Source organism: Salvelinus sp. IW2-2015, linkage group LG13 (genome assembly GCF_002910315.2).
Source record: "Salvelinus sp. IW2-2015 linkage group LG13, ASM291031v2, whole genome shotgun sequence".
Classification (NCBI taxonomy): Eukaryota; Metazoa; Chordata; class Actinopteri; order Salmoniformes; family Salmonidae; genus Salvelinus; species Salvelinus sp. IW2-2015.
In genome coordinates this window covers 2,331,886-2,354,393 of record NC_036853.1, presented here as the reverse complement: position 1 = coordinate 2,354,393, position 22,508 = coordinate 2,331,886, and the positions used below count along the sequence as shown (strand labels likewise).

At 44.5% G+C, this 22,508-nt stretch overlaps 1 protein-coding gene across 1 annotated transcript in view; it reads left to right on the top strand.

Annotated features, from left to right (window-relative positions):
- The first annotated feature begins 12,130 nt into the window (after window positions 1-12,130).
- Window positions 12,131-22,508, top strand: part of LOC111971968 (MOB kinase activator 2) — a 102,114-nt gene continuing 91,736 nt past the window's right edge. Inside the window, exon 1 of the mRNA XM_023998763.2 lies at window positions 12,131-12,699. Coding sequence (XP_023854531.1) covers window positions 12,683-12,699 — 17 coding nt within the window. The 5' untranslated portion in view covers window positions 12,131-12,682. The remainder of the gene's footprint in view (window positions 12,700-22,508) is intronic.

Here is a 22,508-nt window from a genome sequence, read left to right as displayed (position 1 = left end):
GTGTCCGCTCTGGTCAGCATGTTAGAAGTGACGTGTCCGCTCTGGTCAGCATGTTAGAAGTGACGTGTCCGCTCTGGTCAGCATGTTAGAAGTGAAGGTGCCTGGAACAACCTTTTGAGTTGCCACACTGGCGGAACCTTTCCAGTTTAAAAAGGTTCCTCGAGGAACTCCTGTGTAAAGGTTCCTCGAGGAACCCCTGTGTAAAGGTTCCTCGAGGAACTCCTGTGTAAAGGTTCCTCGAGGAACTCCTGTGTAAAGGTTTCTCGAGGAACCCCTGTGTAAAGGTTCCTCGAGGAACCCCTGTGTAAAGGTTCCTCGAGGAACTCCTGTGTAAAGGTTCAAACCGGAACCTTTTTGTGATGGGAGGGGTTCAATTTTAAACCTTTTTAATAATATATTGTACAGTTGGCAGCCTATCAGATTGGAGGTGTGGCTTATTGGATGCGTGGCTTTTGATAGTTGTTTTTGGTCCCTCATTAGCGTATATCATTCCTATTCATAATTTTAAGTGTTTGCACTTCGAAGTTAAATGTGCCTTTAATATTTATGCATATTACATATTCTATAGAATATTAACATTGATCCTTACATACAGTGATAACTATTCCAACTTCGGGATTTGCATAGGCTCTTGAGGAACTCATACACCTCTGTTGAAACTACAAAACTGTCAGTGTACAACCTTAGTATGCGATGACAATACAACAGAACAGATGAACAGGAATGACATTTACTCAAACGTGTGGTCAAAAACATCTATCTTAAACCCACGGCCTTACTAAGCCACGCCTCCACTTCAGTCTTCCTCCACGAACCTGTTAGTGCATTGAACCACTAAAGGTTCCTAGAAGAATCCCTCAACTAATCTAAGGTGCAAATATGAACCATTGACTAGCACTGGTTCCTTGAGGTACTCCAATGGTTCCTTGAGGAACTCCAGGGTTATTCGAGTCACCACAGTACATGTTTGAGGTACATTTATTCCTTTAGCTCATCACCCGACTGAGATGTTGTAATAACCTCCAGGAACCTACGACAGTGTGTCTTCTATGATGTCACCCTGAGTTCCCTCGTCATCTCTGAGGTCGCCTCCCAGAATAGGTCTGAGGGGTGAGGTCTGAGGTCGCCTCCCAGAATAGGTCTGAGGGGTGAGGTCTGAGGTCGCCTCCCAGAATAGGNCTGAGGGGTGAGGTCTGAGGTCGCCTCCCAGAATAGGTCTGAGGGGTGAGGTCTGAGGTCGCCTCCCAGAATAGCTCTGAGGGGTGAGGTCTGAGGTCGCCTCCCAGAATAGCTCTGAGGGGTGAGGGGGTTGAGGAGTGCTCCTGTCAGCCAGGCTGAGAGCAGCTAGGTTGGGATTGGTGCGTATCGATCCTTGCGTGTTGTGTCGGTATCGACGGAGAGATATGTTTCAGGAAGTGACCTTGGCAGGCAAAGACGGACAGATAGACCGAGATGGACAGACAGAACCGGACGGACAGGGAGACAAACAGAAAGACGGGTACCTGCCAGGACATAGCTCTGTCTCCTACAATGTACCATGCTGGCACCATCAGCCCTGCTATCCTGACACTTGCGCCAGCATGATAGTGTGTTCGATTCCCGGGACCACCCGTACGTAAAAGGGAAAGGGGGATACTTAGTCAGTTGTCCAACTGAATGTATTCAACTGAAATGTGTCTTCCGCATTTAACCCAACCCCTCTAAATCAGAGAGGTGCGGGGGGCTGCTGCCTTAATCGGCATAAAAATGTATGCATGCATGACTGTAAGTCGCTTTGGATAAAAGTGTCTGCTAAATGGTATACTGTAGAAAGGTGACATATCTCCTGAAGGGCACATGGGAGCTTGCAGTGATTCAGATAGTTTTTTTAACATTATATGTGAATGTATAAAACTAAAACATAAATGCAACATGCAGCAATTTCAAAGATTTTACTGAGTTACAGTTCCAACAAGGAMATCTGTCAATTTAAATAAATTCATTAGGCCCTAATCTGTGGATTTCACATGACTGGGAATACAGATATTTATCTGTTGGTCACAGATACCTTAAAAAAAGGTARGGGTGTGGATCAGAAAACCTGTCAGTATCTGGTGTGCAGCGCGACACATTTCCTTCGCATAGAGTTGATCAGGCTGTTCAATGATCAGGCTGTTCCTCATCCATGACTGTGCGAAGTTGCTGGATATTGRCGGGAACTGGAACACGCTGTCGTATATGTCGATCCAGAGCATCCCAAACATGCTCAATGGGTGACATATCGGATGAGTATGCAGGCCATTGAAGAACTGGGACATGTTCAGCTTCCAGGTATTGTGTACAGATCCTCGTGACATGGGGCCGTGCAGTATCATGCTGAAACATGAGGTGATTCAGATTGAGAAAACTTTCATATCCTCAGAGGCAATTCATCTTGCAGCAGTCATAAAACATATAACATCTAAAAATGTACAATAAATAGCAAAGGATATTTACAAACAAATAGGCAGGGTAAGTAAAATGTCATAGTGCAAGTGCTAAGTACAATTAGTCCAACTTTTGTTAAGTTGCAGAATTGCATTCGGAATAAAAGAGTACTTGGCCCTATTTTTTTTTTTAACCTAAGGTAGTTTGTACCTGTGTCCAGAGGGAAGGAGCTGGAATTCAGGGTGGAGTGGATGGGAAGAGTCAACCACTATTTTATTCTCCTTATGGAGGGCTCTGCCCAGGTAGAGAGATGGAGGGCTCTGCCCAGGTAGAGAGATGGAGGGCTCTGCCCAGGTAGAGAGATGGAGGGCTCTGCCCAGGTAGGAGAGGTGGAGGGCTTCTGCCCAGGTAGAAGAGATGGAGGGCTCTGCCCAGGTAGAGAGATGGAGGGCCTGCCCAGGTAGAGAGATGGAGGGCTCTGCCAGGTAAGAGAGATGGAGGGGACTCTGCCAGGTAGAGAGGTGGAGGGCTCTGCCCAGGTAGAGAGATGGAGGGCTCTGCCAGTAGGAAGATGGAGGGCTCTGCCCAGGTAGAGAGATGGGGGCTCTGCCCAGGTAGAGAGATTGGAGGGCTCTGCCCAGGTAGAGAGATGGAGGCTCTGCCCAGGTAGAAGAGATGGAGGGCTCTGCCCAGGTTAGAGAGGATGGAGGGCTCTGCCCAGGTAAGAGGATGGAGGGCTCTGCCCAGGTAGAGATGATGGAGAACTCTGCCCGGAGCAGAGCTGGAGGGCTCTGCCCAGGTAGAGAGATGGAGGGCTCTGCCCAGGTAGAGAGATGGAGGGCTCTGCCCAGGTAGAGAGATGGAGGGCTCTGCCCAGGTAGAGAGATGGAGGGCTCTGCCTAGGTAGAGAGATGGAGGGCTCTGCCCAGGTAGAGAGATGGAGGGCTCTGCCCAGGTAGAGAGATGGAGGGCTCTGCCCAGGTAGAGAGGTGACAGTTCTTGCTGTTGCTGCCCCATGATTTCTCCGAATGTCCTGACTATCTTGCCCAACGTATTTTTCTGTGCAACCTTGATATTCTCAAACCAGAAGGTCAAGCAGTAGGACAGAATGCTCTCAATTAATGATTTATAAAAGAGAACCATGATGGTTAGATCAACATTTTAAAAAAAGTACAGTTTCCGTAGGAAATACAGTCTCTGTTGGCCTTTCTTAAAAATAGCGTCAGTACACTGATCCCAGGACAGCTTGTTGTCAATGACTAGCCCAAGGTATTTGTACTCCTCCACTATTTCAATGGGCTCACCTTTTATCAGTGRTGGTGTGTGYATGGTAGTGTTCCTTCGAAGGTCAATCACCAYGTCCTTTGTTTTTGATGTATTTAATATTAGATGGGATGACGACACCAGACAGTAACATCATTCAGAGCCGGTCCGTGCTCCGTCTCATCCCTTTCTAGAAGACTAACCAAAGCAGTATCGTCAGATTTTTTGATCAGTTGGCGCCCTGGAAACCAGCTCCTGCAGCTGTTTGTATACAGTATGCATAGTATGTACAGTATGTATAGTACTGGTGAAAAAACACTGCCCTGTGGGGTTCCAACTGAAGTAGTGCGCACCTCAGAGAGTGTGTTGCCAACTCGTACCTGCTGAGACCTATCAGTTAGGAAATTGGTGATCCATGTGATAAGCATCAAGTCCGAAGTCTCCTCTCAGTCTGTCTGCGAGGACCAACGGATTGATTGTGTTAAATGCCGAGGAGAAATCTGCAAACGATACGCACATGGGTTTTACTGCCCTCCAAATGCATGTACACCAGATGTAAGAGCAAAAGGACCAGTATGCAAATTGGAGGGGGTCAAAAAGGTGACAGGTGGTGTTGATGATGTATGCCTCGATCTTTTCAAGAGATTTAATCAAGAGAGCGGTCAGAGCGACAGGTCTGTAATCATTTGATCCAGACGGATGAGAGGTTATTGGAACAGGTACAACAATAGATTTTTTTCCATATGATGGAATTTCCAATGTATCCAGGGACCGCTGAAAGAGAGAGCAGAAAACACCGGATGAATGGTGGTGGCGGATGAATGGCACGACAATGGACCTGTGTTGTGTGACAAAACTGCATATTTTAAAGTGGCCTTTTATTGTCCCCTGCACAAGGTGCACCTCTGTAATAATCATGCTGTTAATCAGCTTCTTGATATGCCACACCTGTCAGGTGGGTGGATTTTCTTGGCAAAGGGTAAATGCTGCAAACAGGGATGTAAGTAAATTTGTGCACAGAATTTGAGAGAAATAAGATTTTTGTGCGTATGGAACATTTCTTGGATCTTTTATCTCAGCTCATGAAACATGGGACCAACACTTTACATGTTGCGTTTATATTTTTGTTTAGTATATAAGCATTATCCAATATCACATACAACGGTTACCTCTTACATGAGGAATATGCACACCTTTGTTAGATGGAAAAGGTGGCCTCTTGAGTTACAGAAATCCCTGCAGTAGTTACTCTCTCATTCAGTGGACACGAACCAATGCCAATAACAAACAAATATCCCACAGCGCTCTCAAGTGGTCAGTTGTGGTACTATACCCGTTCTGAGAACATTCCACAAGCCACCCTGTCAATCACCGCTCTGACTCTGACTCTGCCTCTCATAGAGCTGATTGGAGCTCAGTCAGCCAATCCCCTGACTGCCTACTGTTGGTCTCAACCTGTGTTCAGCCATTATTTATAGACTCCTCAGGATTCTGGGGTGTGAGGGGACAGGGGAAGAAGGGGGAAAAGGAGGGAAGTGGGTTGTGGGGAGAGATGGGAGGATGTGGGGGATACCGATGAGACAGCAACCATAAGTCCACTACCCACAAAATGATGTAGAAACTGAGCTACACTTCCTAACTTCCTGCCAAATGTATGAACATATTAGAGATTTTTTCCCCCCAAAGATCACTGAGACCCACAAAGAATTTGGAAACAAATAAAACATTGATAAACTCTCATATCTTTTAGGCATAATACCGCAGTGTGCAATCTTAGCAGCAAGATTTGAGAAAGGGGCAACCAGTGGTGCACAAACAACATTGTAAATACAGCCTATATTTATCTGTTTATTTAGTTTCCCATTCATGTTCCAACTACTTGCACATTGTTACAACACTGTACATAGCCAATAATATAACATTTGAAATGTCTATATTTTTTTGTGTAATGGTTACTAATGTTTCCCTTGTTTATTTCCATTTGGTTTCAAATCAAATTGTATTGGTCTTTTACACATGGTTAGTAGATGCTATTGCGAGTGTAGCGGAATGCTTATGCTTCTAGTTCCGACAGTGCAGTTTATTGTCTATTCAATTTGCTTTGGCAATGTAGACACATGTTTCYCATGCCAATAAAGGCCTTTGGATTGAATTGAAGACACAGAGAGAGAAAGAGCTTTGAGAGACAGAAAGATTGAGATGAATAGAGGGAGGGAGACAGAAATAGGGACATAGAGATTGAGAGAGAGAGACCTACTGTGATGGTCCGGGCCTAACCACACAAAAACAACACTGGACAATATGTAACACAAAGCTTTTGCTATCTCGTCCTGGAATATACAAGGTCKGAGGTCATCTGCCTTTGGCTTAAAGAGCAGGAACCCAGACTGGATTGAAGAAATTGGAAATACAGACATTGTCATCCTACAAGAAACATGGTATAAAGGAGACAGGTCCACTGGTTGCCTTCTAGGTTACAGAGAGCTGGTGGTCCCATCCACCAAACTACCAGGTGTGAAACAAGGAAGAGACTCAGGGGTATGCTAATTAGGTATATAGCAGACCTAACCCAGTCTATTAAATTAGTCAAAACAGGAACATTTTACATCTGGCTAGAAATGAATAAAGTCTCAACAGAAAAAAATGTCATCATGTGTGCTACCTATATCCCTCCAATAGAATCCCCATACTTTAACGATGACAGCTTCTCAGTTTCCAGGCCCAGGGACATGTACCAGTCTGTGGCGACCTAAATGCCAGAACTGGACAAGAACCCGACACCCTCAGCACACACGGGGACAAACACCTACCTGGAGGTGACAGCATTCTCTCCCCTATATGCTCTAGACACAACTACGACAACATAAGTTGTATCATGATGGGGCCGAAGAACGTGGCTGACGTTTTACATTCTCCCAACCAATTGTGCAATTTTGTTATTTTTTTGCGTTTTGTGTAACTTATTTTTTTACTTATTGTGTACATAATGTTGCTGCTACCGTCTCTAATGACCGAAAATAACTTCTGGACATCAGAAAAGCGATTACTCACCGCGGACATGGAAGATTTTTTTYCCTTAAATAACGAGTCAGACGAGAAGGATATCCTGATTTCACTGGACAGGCCCAGATCCACACCTTTTGCGTGAAGAAAAGACGCAGGAAAAGGGGACGCAGATTGTCTGTCCTTCTGAGAAGCCGGAGGCGAGTGAGTAAATTCCCATGCCTTCCATTCTCCTTGCTAACGTGCAATCGTTGGAAAATAAAATTGATGACCTACTATTAAGATTATCCTACCATTAAAAACTGTAACATCTTATGTTTCCCCGAGACGTGGCTGAACGAATAAACGGACAATATAGAGCTGGTGGGATTTTCCATGCATCGGCAGAACAAAGACGCTACCTCTGGTAAGACGAGGGGTGGGGGTGTGTGTCTTTTTGTCAATAACAGCTGGAGCGATGTCTAATATTAAAGAAGTCTTGAGGTATTGCTCGCCTGAGGTAGAGTACCTTATGATAAGCTGTTGACCACACTATCTACCAAGAGAGTTCTCATCTGTAATTATTTGTAGCCGTCTATTTACCACCACAAAGCGAAGCTGGCACAAAGACCGCTCTCAACCAACTCTATAAGGCCATGAGCAAAGAAGAAAATACTCAACCAGAAGCGGCGCTCCTAACGGCCGGGGACTTTAATGCAGGTAAACTTAAATCAGTTTTACCAAATTTTTACCAGCATGTCACATGTGCAACCAGGGGGGAAAAAATCCTAGACCACCTTTACTCGACACACAGAGATACAAAGCTCTCCCCCACCCTCCTTTTGGCAAATCTGACCACAATTCTATCCTCCTGATTCCTGCTTACAAGCAAAAACTGAAGCAGGAAGTACCAGTGACTCGGTCAATACGGAAGTGGTCAGATGACACGGATGCTACACTACAGGACTGTTTTGCTAGCACAGACTGGAATATGTTCCGGGATTCATCCAATGGCATTGAGGAGTATATCACATCAGTCACCGGCTTCATCAATAAGTGCATTGACGACCTCGTCCCCACAGTGACTGTATGTACATATCCCAACCAGAAGCCATGGATTACAGGCAACATCCGCATCGAGCTTTCAAGGAGTGAGAGACTTTCAAGGAGTGGGAGACTAATCCGGACGCTTAAAAGAAATCCCGCTATGCCTGTCAGATGAACCATCAAACAAGCAAAGCGTCAATACAGGATTAAGATTGAATCCTACTACACCAGCTCTGACGCTCGTCGGATGTGGCATGGCTTGAAAACTATTACGGAATGCAGAAGGAAACCCAGACGCGAGCTGCCCAGTGATGCAAGCCTACCAGATGAGCTAAATGCCTTTTATGCTGGCTTCGTGGGCAAGCAACTCTGAAGCATGCATTAACATCGACGGGGCTGTAGTGGAGCGGGTCGAGAGTTTCAAGTTCATTGGTGTCCACATCACCAACGAACTATAATGGTCAAAAATACCAAGACAGTCGTGAAGAGGGCACGACAAAACCTTTTCCCCCTCAGGAGACTGAAAAGATTTGGCATGTGCACCCAGATCCTCAAAAGGTTCTACAGCTGCACCATCGAGAGCATCCTGACCGGTTGAATCACCGCTTGGTACGGCTACTGCTCGGCATCTGACCATAAGGCGCTAATGAGAGTAGTGCGAACGGCCTGGTACATCACTGGGGAAAAGCTTCCTGCAATCCCGGACCTAAATAATAGGTGGTGTCAGAGCAAAGCCCATAAAATTGTCAGAGACTCCAGTAACCCAAGTTATAGATTGTTTTCTCTGCTACCAGCACAGCAAGCGGTACCGGAGCGTCAAGTCTAGGACCAAAAGGCTCCTCAACAGTTTCTATCCCCAAGCCATTAGACTGCTAAACAATTCATAAAAATTGCCACCAGACAATTTACATTGACACCCCCCCTCTTGTACACTGCTGCTACTCGCTGTTTGTTTGTTACCTATGCATTGTCACTTCGCCCCCACCTACACGTACAGATTACCTCAACTAGCCTGTAACCCTGCACACTGACTCGGTACCGGTGCCCCCTGTATATAGCCTCGTTATTGTTATTMTTATTGTGTTACTTTTTACTATTACTTTTTATTTGAGCCTACTTGGTAAATATTTTCTTCTTCTTGAAATGCACTGTTGGTTAAGGGCTTGTAAGTAAGCATTTCACGGTAAAGTCTACACTTGTTGTATTTGGCGCATGTGGCAAATAGTTTGATTTGATTTGATAACCAACAAAAACTGCTCAGAACTCCTGCAGCTCTGTCGGATGCTGRGTATGTACATAGTCAATGGTAGGCTTCAAGGGGACTACTACAGTAGAAACACATATAGCTCATCTCTTGGCAGTAGTACTGTAGACTACTTTATCACTGACCTCAACCCAGAGTCTCTTAGAGTGTTCATACTCAGTCCACTGACACTCCTTTCAGATCACAGCAAAATCACAGTCTACTTGAACAGAGCAATACTCAATCCTGAGGCATCAAAGCCAAAGGAATGGAATATTATTAAGAAATGCTATAGATGGAAGTAAAGTAGTGTGGAAATCTACCAAAAAACAACTAGGCAACAACAACTGCAATCCCTTCAAGGCAACAACAAATTCCATCCCTTCAATCCCTTATTCCTGGACAAAATGTTTCACTGTAATAGTGAAGGTGTAAACTTGGCAGTAGAAAACCTAAACAGTGTKTTTGACCTCTCAGCTTCACTATCAAATCAAACAAATTCAAGCATACAACCTAAGAAAATTAACAACAATGACAAACGGTTTGATGAAGAAAGCAAAAACCCAAGAAAGAAATTGAGAAACCTATCCAACCAAAAACATAGAGACCCGGTAAACCTGAGCCTACACCTTCACTATGGTGAAACACAAAAACAATACAGAAATACACTGCGGAAAAAGAAGGAACAGCACGTCAGAAATCAGCTCAGTGTAACTGAAGAATCCATAGAATCTAACCACTTCTGGGAAAATTGGAAAACTCTAAACAAACAACAACACAAAGAGTTATCTATCCAAAACAGAGATGTATGGGTGAACCACTTCTCCAATCTTTTTGGCTCTATAACAAAGAACAAACAGCAAAAACATATACATGATCAAATACAAATCTTAGAATCAACTATTATTAGATTCTCCAATTATCTTAGATTCTCCAATTACATTGAATGAACTACAGGACAAAATAACAAAAATCAAAATCAAACCTGGGCCCTGACAGTAAATCTCAGTAAGACAAAACAATGGTGTTCCAAAAAAAAGGTCCAGTTGTCAGGACCACGAATACAAATTCCATCTGGACACCGTTGCCCTAGAGCACACAAAAAACTATACATACCTCGGCCTAAACATCGGTTCCAATAGTAACTTCAACAAAGCTGTGATCGATCTGAGAGACAAGACAAGAAGGGCCTTCTATGCCATCAAAAAGAACATCAAATTCAACATACCAATTAGGATCTGGCTAAAAATACTTGAATCGGTTATAGAACCCATTTCCCTTTATGGTTGTGAGGTCTGGGGTCCGCTCACCAACCAATAATTCACAAAATGGGACAAACACCAAATTGWGACTCTGCATGCAGAATTCTGCAAAAATATCCTCTAAGTACAATGTAAAACACCAAATAATGCATGCAGAGCAGAATTAGGCCGATACCCGCTAAATATCAAAATCCAGAAAAGAGCCGTTAAATTCTACAATCACCTAAAAGGAAGCGATTCCCAAACCTTCCATAACAAAGCCATCACCTAAAGAGAGATGAACCTGAAGAGGAGTCTCTTAAGCAAGCTGGTCCTGGGACTCTGTTCACAAACACAAACAGACCCCACTGAACCGCAGGACAGAAACACAATTAGACCCAACCAAATCATGAGAAAACAAAAAGATAATTCCTTGACACAGTGGAAAGAATTAACATAAAATCAGAGCAAACTAGAATGCTATTTGGCCCTAAACAGAAAGTAGACAGTGGCAGACACTGACCACTTTGACTGACCCAAAATTAAGGAAATCTTTGACTATGTACAGACTCAGTGAGTATAGCCTTGCTATTGAGAAAGGCCGCCGAAGGCAGACCTGGCTCTCAAGAGAAGACAAGCTATGTGCACACTGCCCACAAAATGAGGTGGAAACTGAGCTGCACTTCCTAACCTGCCAAATGTATGACCATATTAGAGACACATATTTCCCTCAGATTGCACCGACTGACAAATAATTCTAAAACAAATCCAATTTTGATAAACTCCCATATCTATTGGGTGAAATACCACAGTGTGCAATCACAGCAGCAAGATTTGTGACCTGTTGCGAAAGAAAAGGGCAACCAGTGAAGAACAAACAGCAATGTAAGTACAACCCATGTTTATGTTTATTTATTTTCCCTTTTGTACTTGAACTATTTGCACATTATTACAACACTGTATATATACATAATATGACATTTGAAATGTCTTTATTCTTTTGGAACTTTTGTGAATCTATTTAACTTGAGCGGGAGAGAGAGCGAGAGCGAGAGAGACAGAGAGGGAGGGAGTGAGAGAGTGAGAGAGAGGGGGGGAGAGAGAGGGAGRGAGAGAWGGAGGGAGGGAGAGAGCGAGAGACAGAGAGAGAGTGAGGGAGAGAGAGAGGGAGGGAGAGAGAGACAGACAGAGAGACAGACAGAGAGAGAGACAGAGAGAAAGACAGAGAGAGAGACAGAGAGAGAGACAGAGAGGGAGATTAAGATGACCAGTCATTTTATTAGTGCAGAGTACACATTGATCCTCTCTTTCCAGGCGGGCGGGTTTTAGACTAATGCTCCATCCTCTGGTAGAGGGAGACTGGAAGAGAACAGAGACAAATATAAAAAGAGTGGCCAAGGAAGATCTGAGTACTTGCCTAGGCTTCAGCTCAATGGACTAACAGTCTTGTGGCGCACAACCCATATTCAAATCAAATCTGTACCTAATTAACAACAATAATATAAGTCTTCGTCAGTGCAACATTGTGGATGTATCATGTTCACCCTCATATTGAATTCTGGACCGTGAAGCCAGTTCCACTTCTTTTTATTCCATTATTTCCCTCTAATTAGAGACTGATTTAGACATGGGATACCAGGCTCCAGGCCATAGTTTAAGAGTTGAATATCCCTGATGCATCACAAAAAAGTGCCAATTGTCACACATGAACAATGCATAATGCAATACCTCCTAACTAGCTGCAATCAATGGGATGACTGCATTAAATACAGTTGTTGATATGCCATACTAATAAAGCTACATTCGATKTATTTTGTTGCATGTATAACTGAGAGGTAATTTGAAGGAAGATGGGTCTTCTTTGAACTACATATCCCATCTATTTTCATTGTTTGTGACGAAACACAACGCATACGCATTGGAGGGGGTTGGTCGGATCTGTGTTTACTTCCGGATTTCGTTCGCAGCAGCAGCTGAAGACCGCTGTAGCTAGCGGTTTGAGCTGCATAGTAATTTTCGTGCAATTTAGCATTCATGACAGAGTGYAGCTAGCTAGCTAGACAAGCGGCGTCCCAAGACAAGATTCGGTTCATTCAATCCTGCAGTCGGCAAATTACATTAGGTACGCTAGCGGACGGCGACATAAAAACCGAAGCCACGAGATACCTCGCTGACCGGAAAGTGGACCGAGACTGTTGCCGGTTCTCCTCCGCTCGTCTTCGAGCTCAAAGTCACTCAATGCTGCGCTCCTCTCGCTTGCTCTCGGCGCAGCACCTCGGCTCCGACTAACTAGATAGTTGTTCATGTTCTTGTTGTTATCTAAGCTCAGGTTCAAAACAAGGACACCAGCGATACGTTTTTGACATTTGACGACCGAGAGACACCGATCCACGGAGAGAGACGGGTCGGGACCAGGCGGCGAAGCGAGGGTTGGCCGGATAAAGTAGTGGGTCGCCTCCAACCCTTGCTGGTGGATTTATTCCTAGATACAAGCATCACCATGGATTGGTTAATGGGGTGAGTACAGCTACCCCTTTCCCGCTGTCACGTTGACAGCACATAGCTAACCATTACAAGTTAATAATCAATTTTTGTGGCGGGTGATATTTGACAACAAATCAAACGAGGTTTACTGTATCAGAACATGTACGATGAACAAGACTACCAGTGAAGATTAGTTCACTATCATCTAGATGGCTAGTTAGCTTGCCAAGTAGAGATCATTATGCAATCTTCTCATTTTTAGGAAACAACGGTAACGTTAACCTGCGGGCGGAGCATCCCGTGGCCTGTGTAGCACAGCCAGCGGCCCAGATTAGGTCCTGAAAATGTATTGTTACACACTAGTATATTTTTAGGCAGATTTATTTAGCTAGCAACCTAGCCGTGTTGTGTAACGTTATTTCCCTCGCAAGGTGCGTTGTTTGACTAACGTTTTGAACAGGTTTCAAGTAGCTAGCTAGTTTATTAGCTATTTATCCAGCTAGCTACGTTACGTTGGCTTGGTATTTACTGTACATTGGACAGCTAGCTAACAAACTAGCTAGAGGGCTAGCTGGCTGACAGCACACAGGCCCAGTGACTTATGCGGATGTTGATACTTTTTCGAGTCTAAAATACATGTTATATCTACAATGTAGCAGATTTTGTTAAAGCAAATACAATTTCATTTCAGAGGTTATCATGACAGTGTAGTTTGTGCAGATCAATTGTGTTGAAATGCAAGTGTGTGGTTTTGGTGGTGACATCATGCACCTCTCGAGCCGCGTATGCGATGCAGACCTGTCACTTTATTTTTGTTTGACACTTCCGTTTTAGGAGTCCTAAATTTGAAAATAGAGAGAGTTTGATATGGATTTTAGAGCTACAGCTCAGCATATTTAATGTTTTTTGACAGCTCATGTAGCATCTGTAGGGGTAGGAAGGGACATATTGTGAGTTTATTACACTTCCATGCCCATTTGCCAATTCCATTCTTTCCATCATGACATGTGAGACATTGCGAGACAAGTGTATTCTCTAATTTGCCTTAGTTTTTTTGATTGACTACAGATTTGTTTCATGACTTAGTTGCACACTATTTACAATGAAAACTCCGGTGAATCAGGCATGGACAGAGTCTTAATTCATATTTGCATGCAAAGAGAGGAGAGTAATTAAAATGCAATTGACAACTTTGCATTGGCATGATGAGCCCAGAACCTACAAATAATTAGCAGGTACRCGGATTTGCCTGTTTGTGAACTTATTCAAGGAGTATACGGCTGTATATGGCTTGTGTGGAGATCGGCCTCTTAATCACTTGCTGTGTGTTTTATAATGTTTACCCTGCTGTATTTTGTTATGGAATTATTTCAGCCATTTGTTGCTTGATACTGTATAGAAGATTCCTCTGTATTGTCAGATGACATATCTAAGCATATTTGAAAGATTAGGCCCATCTCTCTGTTATTTGTGTGTCYGTGTGTGTGCTTATGGAGAGATCAATGCTCCTTCTTCATAAAGACACACGTCTGTCTGCCTGTCTGTCTGTCTGTCTTTGTCTGTCTGTGTGCTCCTGGGCCACCACTGATATCATCTCCCAGCAAGGATCTAGAACACAACACAGTGACAGAACATAACACTTCCTTTGTCTGCCCGGCAGCGGTGTCACGGCAGGATTTAAGTCCCCACTGAAAGGTGTGCCGCCGTCAGTGTGAGGGAGGGTAGAGGAAGGGGTGGAGGCCTGCTGTTTGGCTGGTTCTCCTCAAYATGACATTCTGGCTGAGAGATAACAAGGCAATCATGGCCTCGTTGGAACCCTGACAAAATATGAACCAGGCACCAGCTACAACAAATAGTTTTTATCTGCATTCGTTGCCTGACTTCTGGTTGATGTGGCGGTGTTGACAGGTCTCATGTTCTCTTTTAATCTGGGAAAGATATTTATTATCTTTCTCCTTATTCTCTGCCTCTCTCTCTTTGCCTCTCCCTCTCTGCCTTCAGACCGTTTCCCCCCCTTCAGTTTGTGCTTTCAGACCTGGACTGGTTGATATGTCTGTAATTCATGTTTAAGTGCAGCGTTGTTTAGCCTTGCAGACAGAGAGCAATTGTAGTCTACTACACAGCACAAACTTAACCTTATGCACATTTTATCGGCTACTGTTCAAGTCAATGAAGTTATGACTCTGTCATCTACCCACTTCATGAAGGCCTTGACAACAAGCACGATGCCCTGGAATCGAAAGATGTGGCGCATATTCTTCTTCTTTCTTTTCTCTTCTTTCTTCCTGTCTTCTTCTTCTTTTCTTGAGAGAGAGAGAGAGAGAAGAGAGAGAAGAGATGAGAGAGAGAGAGAGAGAGAGAGAGAAGAGAGAGAGAGAGAGAGAGAGAGAGAGAGAGAGAGAGAGAGAGAGAGAGAGAGAGAGAGAGAGCGAGAGAGAAGAGAGAGCGAGAGAGAGAGGAGAGGAGAGGGAGAGAGAGAGAGAGAGAAGAGGACGAGAGGAGAAGAGAGGAGAGAGAGAGGAGAGGAGTAGAGAGAGAGAGAGCGAGAGAGAGAGAGAGAGAGAGGAGGAGAGAGAGAGAGAGAGAGAGAGTAGAGAGTGAGGAAGAGAGAGAGAGAAGAGAGAGAGCGAGAGAGGTACATGGGGAGATCAAATTATTCATCACATGCTTCGTGAAACAACAGTGGGACTAAACGTTGAATGCAGAAAGAAAATTAGAATAAAAGGGTAAGTAATGAGTAAGATCATTGTTATATAAAGGAGTAATACGAGTGATGTGCAGGGGTTTGATGTAATTGAGGTAAATATAACTAGGAATAAAGTGACAGATAATAAGCAGCAGCAGCGTGTGATGAGTCAGAAAAGAGAGTCCGGGTAGCTATTTGGTTAACTATTTAACTAACTATTTAGCAGACTTATGGCTTGGCGGTTGAAGCTGATCAGGGTTCTTTTGGTTCCAGACTTGGTGCATCGGTACTGCTTGCCATGCGGTTGCAGAGAGAACAGTCTATGACTTGGGTGACTGGAGTCTTTGACAATTTTTGTGCCTTCGTCTGACACCGTCTGGTATAGAGGTCCTGGATGGCAGGGAGCTCCGCCCCAGTGATTTACTGGGCCACACGTACTACCCTCTGTGGCGCCTTGCAGTCGGAAGCCAAGCAGTTGCCATAACAAGTGAAGATGCTCTCTGGYGCAGCTTTATAACTTTTTGAGGATCTGAGRGCCCATGACAAATCTTTTCAGCCTCCTGAGGGGGAAGAGGTTTCGTGAGGAGGTGTTGTTGTGCCCTCCATGACTGTGACCCACACCACTTCAGCCCCATCGATGTGAATGGGGGCRTGCTCGGCCCTTCGTTTCCCTTAGTCCATGATCAGCTCCTTTGTCTTTCTGACGTTGTGAGAGTGGTTGTTGTCCTGGCATCACACTGCCAGGTCTCTGACCCCCTCCCTATAGGCTGTCTCTTCATCGTTGGTGATCAGGCCTACCACCGGCATGTCGTCGGCAAACGTAATGATGGTATTGGAGTCGTGGGTGAACAGGGAGTACAGGAGGGAACTAAGCACGCACCACTGAGGGGCCCCTGTGTTGAGGGTCAGCGTGGCAGATGTGTTGTTGCCTACCCTGACCACCTTGGGGTGCCCCGTCAGGAAGTCCAGGATCCAGTTGCAGAGGGAGGTGTTCAGTCCCAGGGTTTTTAGCTTAGTGATGAGCTTTGTGRGCAYTATGATGTTGAACGCTGAACAGCATTCTCACGTAGGTGTTCCTTTTGTCSAAGTGAGAAAGGRCAGTGTGGAGTGCAGTAGAGATTGCATCATCTGTGGTTCTGTTGGGGTGGTAAGTGAATTGGAGTGGGTGTCTGGGATTATGGCGAATTGGAGTGGGTATCAGGGTGTCTAGGATTATGGTGTTGATATGAGCCATGACCAGCCTTTCAAAGCATTTCATAGCAGCAGATGTGAGTGCTACAGGGCGAGATTCRTTTAGACAGGTTACCTTGGCGTTCCTAGRCACAGGGACTATGGTGGTCTGCTTGAAACATGTAGGTGTTACAKACTGTGTCAGGTTGAAAATGTCAGTGAAGACACTTGCCAGCTGGTAGGCGCAAGCTCTGAGTACGCGTCCTGGTAATCCATCTGGCCCTGCGTCCTTATGAATGTTGACCTGTTTAAAGGTCTTAYTCACATCGGCAACGGAGAGCATGATCACACAGTCGTCCCGAACAGCTGATGCTCTACGCATGRTTCAGTGTTGCTTGCCTTGAAGCGAGTATAGAAGGCATTTAGCTCATCTGGTAGCTTGCGTTACTGGGCAGCTCGTGGCTGGGTTTCCCTTTGTAATCCGTTGTAGTTTGCAAGCCCTCCCACATCCGACGAGCGTCAGTGCTGGTACAATTCAATCTTAGTCCTGTATTGACGCTTTGCCTGTTTGATGGTTTGTTGACGGGCGCAGTGGGATTTCTTACAAGCGTCCGGGTTAGTGTCCCGCTCCTTGAAAGCGGCAGCTCTAGCCTTTTGCTCAGTATGAATGTTGCCTGTAATCCATGGCTTCTGGTTGGGATATGTACTTACGGTCACTGTATGGATGATGTCATCGATGCACTTATTAATGAAGTAGGTTTACTGATGTGGTAAACTCCTCAATACCATCGGATGACTCCCGAAACAACATATTCCAGTCGGTGCTAGCAAAACAGNCTTATTAATGAAGTAGGTTTACTGATGTGGTAAACTCCTCAATACCATCGGATGACTCCCGAAACAACATATTCCAGTCGGTGCTAGCAAAACAGTCCTGTAGCTTAGAGATGCTCTCGTTGTTATGGTGGAGGGATGAAAAACGTAATGATGGAGGGAAAAAGAGGGTGATATGAGAACCCCTAATGGGGGAGAGATGAAGAAAAGGTTGACAGGACCATGACAAGATGGATAGATATAAGACCATATGGGAGATGCTGAAAGGTGAAAGCTGGAGTGAGTGAAGCTGAGCTTGTCCACCGAGGTCATTGATTGGTGCAGTAATAAATGCCAGAGTTAATAGGTCACTTTGGTGTGTCGTGATCGGAATGATGATCTCAAAGACAACTTGTGTGTGTGCAGTGGTGTAAAGTACCTAAGTAAAAATACTTAAGTACTACTTAAGTAGGTTTTTGGGGTATCTGTACTTTACTATTTATATTTTTGTCAACTTTTACTTTTACTTCACTACATTACTCAAGAATATTCTGTACTTTTTACGCCATACATTTTCCCTGACACCCAAAAGTACTCGTTATATCTTGAATGCCTAGCAGGACAGGAAAATGGTCTAATTCACACACTTATCAAGAGAACATCTCTGGTCATCCCTACTGCCTAGGATCTGGCGGACTCACTAAACACATGCTTGGTTTGTAAATGATGTCTCAGTGTGGGTGCGTGCCCCTGGCTGTCCGTACATTTAAAAAATAAGAAAATGGTACCGTCTGGTTGGCTTAGTATAATGAATTTCAAATTATTTCTACTTTTGATACTTAAGTATATTTAAAGCCAAATAGACTCTCTTTTAGACTTTTACTCAAGTAGTATTTTACTGGTTAACTTTGACTTTTACTTGAGTAATTGTCTATGAAGGTATCTTTACTTTTACTCAAGTATGACAATTCTGGGTACTTTTTCCACCACTGTGTGTGTGTCCATCTAGGCATCGTGCAACGGCTTGTTGTCGGACCTTCACAAGGTTGGTAGATGATTGGGGTGTCATTGTGTTTGCGTATTCTTGTGTATGTTGGTCCCATGACCGAATGTACCCCTTTGAAACGGACGGGTGCGACAGGTGTTTAATCCTTCATGCATTACCAATCCATCATTGAAAAGCAGGATGGAGGGAGCGAGAGAGATAAATGACAACTACTAAATGGTGTTAACTTTAGGGTGCAAGACCTGAACAATGGCTTTCAAATAAAATTGTATTGGTCGCGTACGCATTTTGCAGATGTTATCAGTGCAGCGAAATGCTTATGTTTCTAGCTCCAACAGTGATACCGAACTAAACAATACACACACATCCCAAACATATTAATTCATAAATCAAGAAATATCAGAACGAACAATGTCAGAGTCCGGAATATCAATATATATGTATATGATGGTGTGTATAGACAGTGTGGACAGTATATGAATAGGAAAGGTGTGTACAGTAGTAGTTATTTAAGATGAGCCTTACTAGAAAACATTATATACATATGAAGTGGGTAAAACAGTATGTAAACATTATTAAAGTGGCCAGTGTTAAATGACTGTGTACATTGGGCAGCAGTCCCTAAGGGGCAGGGGAGAGTACCAGGTGGTAGCCAGCTAGTAACAGTTACTAAGTTCAGGGCATTGTACTGGGTGGATGCTGGCTAGTGGTGACAATTTAACAGTCTGATGGCCTGGAGATATAGAAGCTGTTTTTCAGTCTCTCTTTCCCAGCTTTGATGCACCTGTACTAGAGGTCGACCGATTAATCGGAATGGGCGATTAATTAAGGCCGATTTCAAGTTTTCATAACAATCGGAAATCGGTATTTTTGGACACCAATTTGGCCGATTAAAAAAAAATTATATTTTTATTTTTATAAACTAGGCAAGAACACATTCTTATTTTCAATGACGGCCTAGGAACAGTGGGTTAACTTCCTTGTTCAGGGACAGAACGACAGATTTTTACCTTGTCAGCTCGGGGATTCGTTTTTGCAACCTTCCGGGTTACTAGTCCAACGCTCTAACCACCTGCCTTACATTGCACTCCACGAGGAGCCTGCGTGGCAGGCTGACTACCTGTTACGCGAGGGCAGCAAGAAACCAAGTTAAGTTGCTAGCTAGCATTGAACTTATCTTATAAAAAACAATCAATCTTAACAGAATCACTAGTTAACTACACATGATTGATGATATTACTAGTTTATCTAGTGTGTCCTGCGTTGCATATAATCGATGCGGTACCTGTTAATTTCTCATTGAATCACAGCCTACTTCTCCAAACGGGTGATGATTTAACAAGCGCATTTGCGAAAATGCACCAATGTACCTAACCATAAACATCAATGCCTTTCTTTAAAAGCAATACACAAGTATATATTTTTAAACCTGCATATTTAGTTAATATTGCCTGCTAACATGAATTTCTTATAATTAGGGAAATTGTGTCACTTCTCTTGCGTTCCGTGCAAGCAGTCAGGGTATATGCAGCAGTTTGGGCCGCCTGGCTCGTTGCGAATTGTGTGAAGTCCATTTATTCCTAACAAAGACCGTAATTAATTTGCCAGAATTGTACATAATTATGACAGAACATTGAAGGTTGTACAATGTAACAGCAATATTTAGACTTAGGGATGCCACCCGTTAGATAAAATACGGTAAGGTTCCATCGGGGGTCTCCGATGTATTGAGGGAGTTTACCACATCAGTAAACCTACTTCATTAATAAGTGCATCGATGACATCATCCATACAGTGACCGTAAGTACATATCCCAACCAGAACCATGGATTACAGGCAACATTCATACTGAGCAAAAGGCTAGAGCTGCCGCTTTCAAGGAGCGGACACTAACCCGGACGCTTGTAAGAAATCCACTGCGCCCGTCAACAAACCATCAACAGGCAAAGCGTCAATACAGGACTAAGATTGAATTGTACCAGCACTGACGCTCGTCGGATGTGGGAGGGCTTGCAAACTACACGGATTACAAAGGGAAACCCAGCCACGAGCTGCCCAGTAACGCAAGCTACCAGATGAGCTAATGCCTTCTATATCGCTTCAAGGCAAGCAACACTGAACCATGCGTAGAGCATCAGCTGTTCGGGACGACTGTGTGATCATGCTCTCCGTTGCCGATGTGAATAAGACCTTTAAACAGGTCAACATTCATTAAGGACGCAGGGCCAGATGGATTACCAGGACGCGTACTCAGAGCTTGCGCCTACCAGCTGGCAGTGTCTTCACACTGACATTTTCAACCTGACACAGTCTGTAACACCTACATGTTTCAAGCAGACCACCATAGTCCCTGTGCCTAGGAACGCCAAGGTAACCTGTCTAAACGAATCTCGCCCTGTAGCACTCACATCTGCTGCTATGAAATGCTTTGAAAGGCTGGTCATGGCTCATATCAACACCATAATCCTAGACACCCTGATACCCACTCCAATTCCCATAATCCCAGACACCACTCCAATTCACTTACCACCCCAACAGAACCACAGATGATGCAATCTCTACTGCACTCCACACTGTCCTTTCTCACTTCGACAAAAGGAACACCTACGTGAGAATGCTGTTCAGCGTTCAACATCATAGTGCTCACAAAGCTCATCACTAAGCTAAAAACCCTGGGACTGAACACCTCCCTCTGCAACTGGAGTCTGGACTTCCTGGACGGGGCACCCCAAGGTGGTCAGGGTAGGCAACAACACATCTGCCACGCTGACCCTCAACACAGGGCCCCTCAGTGGTGCGTGCTTAGTTCCCTCCTGTACTCCCTGTTCACCCACGACTCCAATACCATCATTACGTTGCCGACGACATGCCGGTGGTAGCCCTGATCACCAACGATGAAGGGACCAGCCTATAGAGGAGGTCAGAGGACCTGGCAGTGGTGATGCCAGGACAACAAACCACTCTCACAACGTCAGAAAGACAAAGGAGCTGATCATGGACTAAGGGAAACGAAGGGCCGAGCACGCCCCCATTCACATCGATGGGGCTGAAGTGGTGTGGGTCACAGTCATGGAGGGCACAACAACACCTCCTCACGAAACCTCTTCCCCTCAGGAGGCTGAAAAGATTTGTCATGGGCCTCAGATCCTCAAAAAGTTATAAAGCTGCACCAGAGAGCATCTTCACTTGTTATGGCAACTGCTTGGCTTCCGACTGCAAGGCGCCACAGAGGGTAGTACGTGTGGCCCAGTAAATCACTGGGGCGGAGCTCCCTGCATCCAGGACCTCTATACCAGACGGTGTCAGACGAAGGCAAAAATTGTCAAAGACTCCAGTCACCCAAGTCATAGACTGTTCTCTCTGCAACCGCATGGCAAGCAGTACGATGCACCAAGTCTGGAACCAAAAGAACCCTGATCAGCTTCAACGCCAAGCCATAAGTCTGCTAAATAGTTAGTAAATAGTAACCAATAGCTACCCGGACTCTCTTTTCTGACTCATCACACGCTGCTGCTGCTTATTATCTGTCACTTATTCCTAGTTATATTTACCTCAATTACATCAAACCCCTGCACAGGTATCCTTGTATATAGACAGTTATCGTACTCATTATTACCAGTTTTACTTTTCTTTCTGCATTTCACTGTTAGTCCACACTGTTGTTTACGAAGCAGTGTGATGAATGAATTTGATCTCCCATGTCACCCTCTCTCCGACATCAGTGGGTCCTTATTTCTCCTTCCATCAGTACGGCCTAAACACACCACTCTCTCCTCTCTCTCTCTCTCTCTCTCCTCTCTCTTCTCTCTTTCTCTCTCCTCTCTCTCTCTCTACTCTCTCTCTCTCTCTCTCTCTCTCTCTCTCTCTCTCTCTCTCCTCTCTCTCTCTCTCTCTCTCTCTCTCTCTCTCTCTCTCTCTCTCTCCTCTCTCTCTCTCTCTCTCTCCTTTTCTCTCTCTCTCTCTCTCTCTCTCTCTCTCTCTCTCTCTCTCTCTCTCTCTCTCTCTCTCTTCTCTTCTCATCTTCTCTCTCTCTCTCTCTCTCCTCTCTCTCTCTTCTCTTCTCTCTCTCTCTCTCTCTCTCTCTCTCTCTCTCTTCTCTCTCTCTCTCTCTCTTCTCTTCTCTCTCTCTCTCTCTCTCTCCTCTCTCTCTCTCTCTCTCTCTCTCTC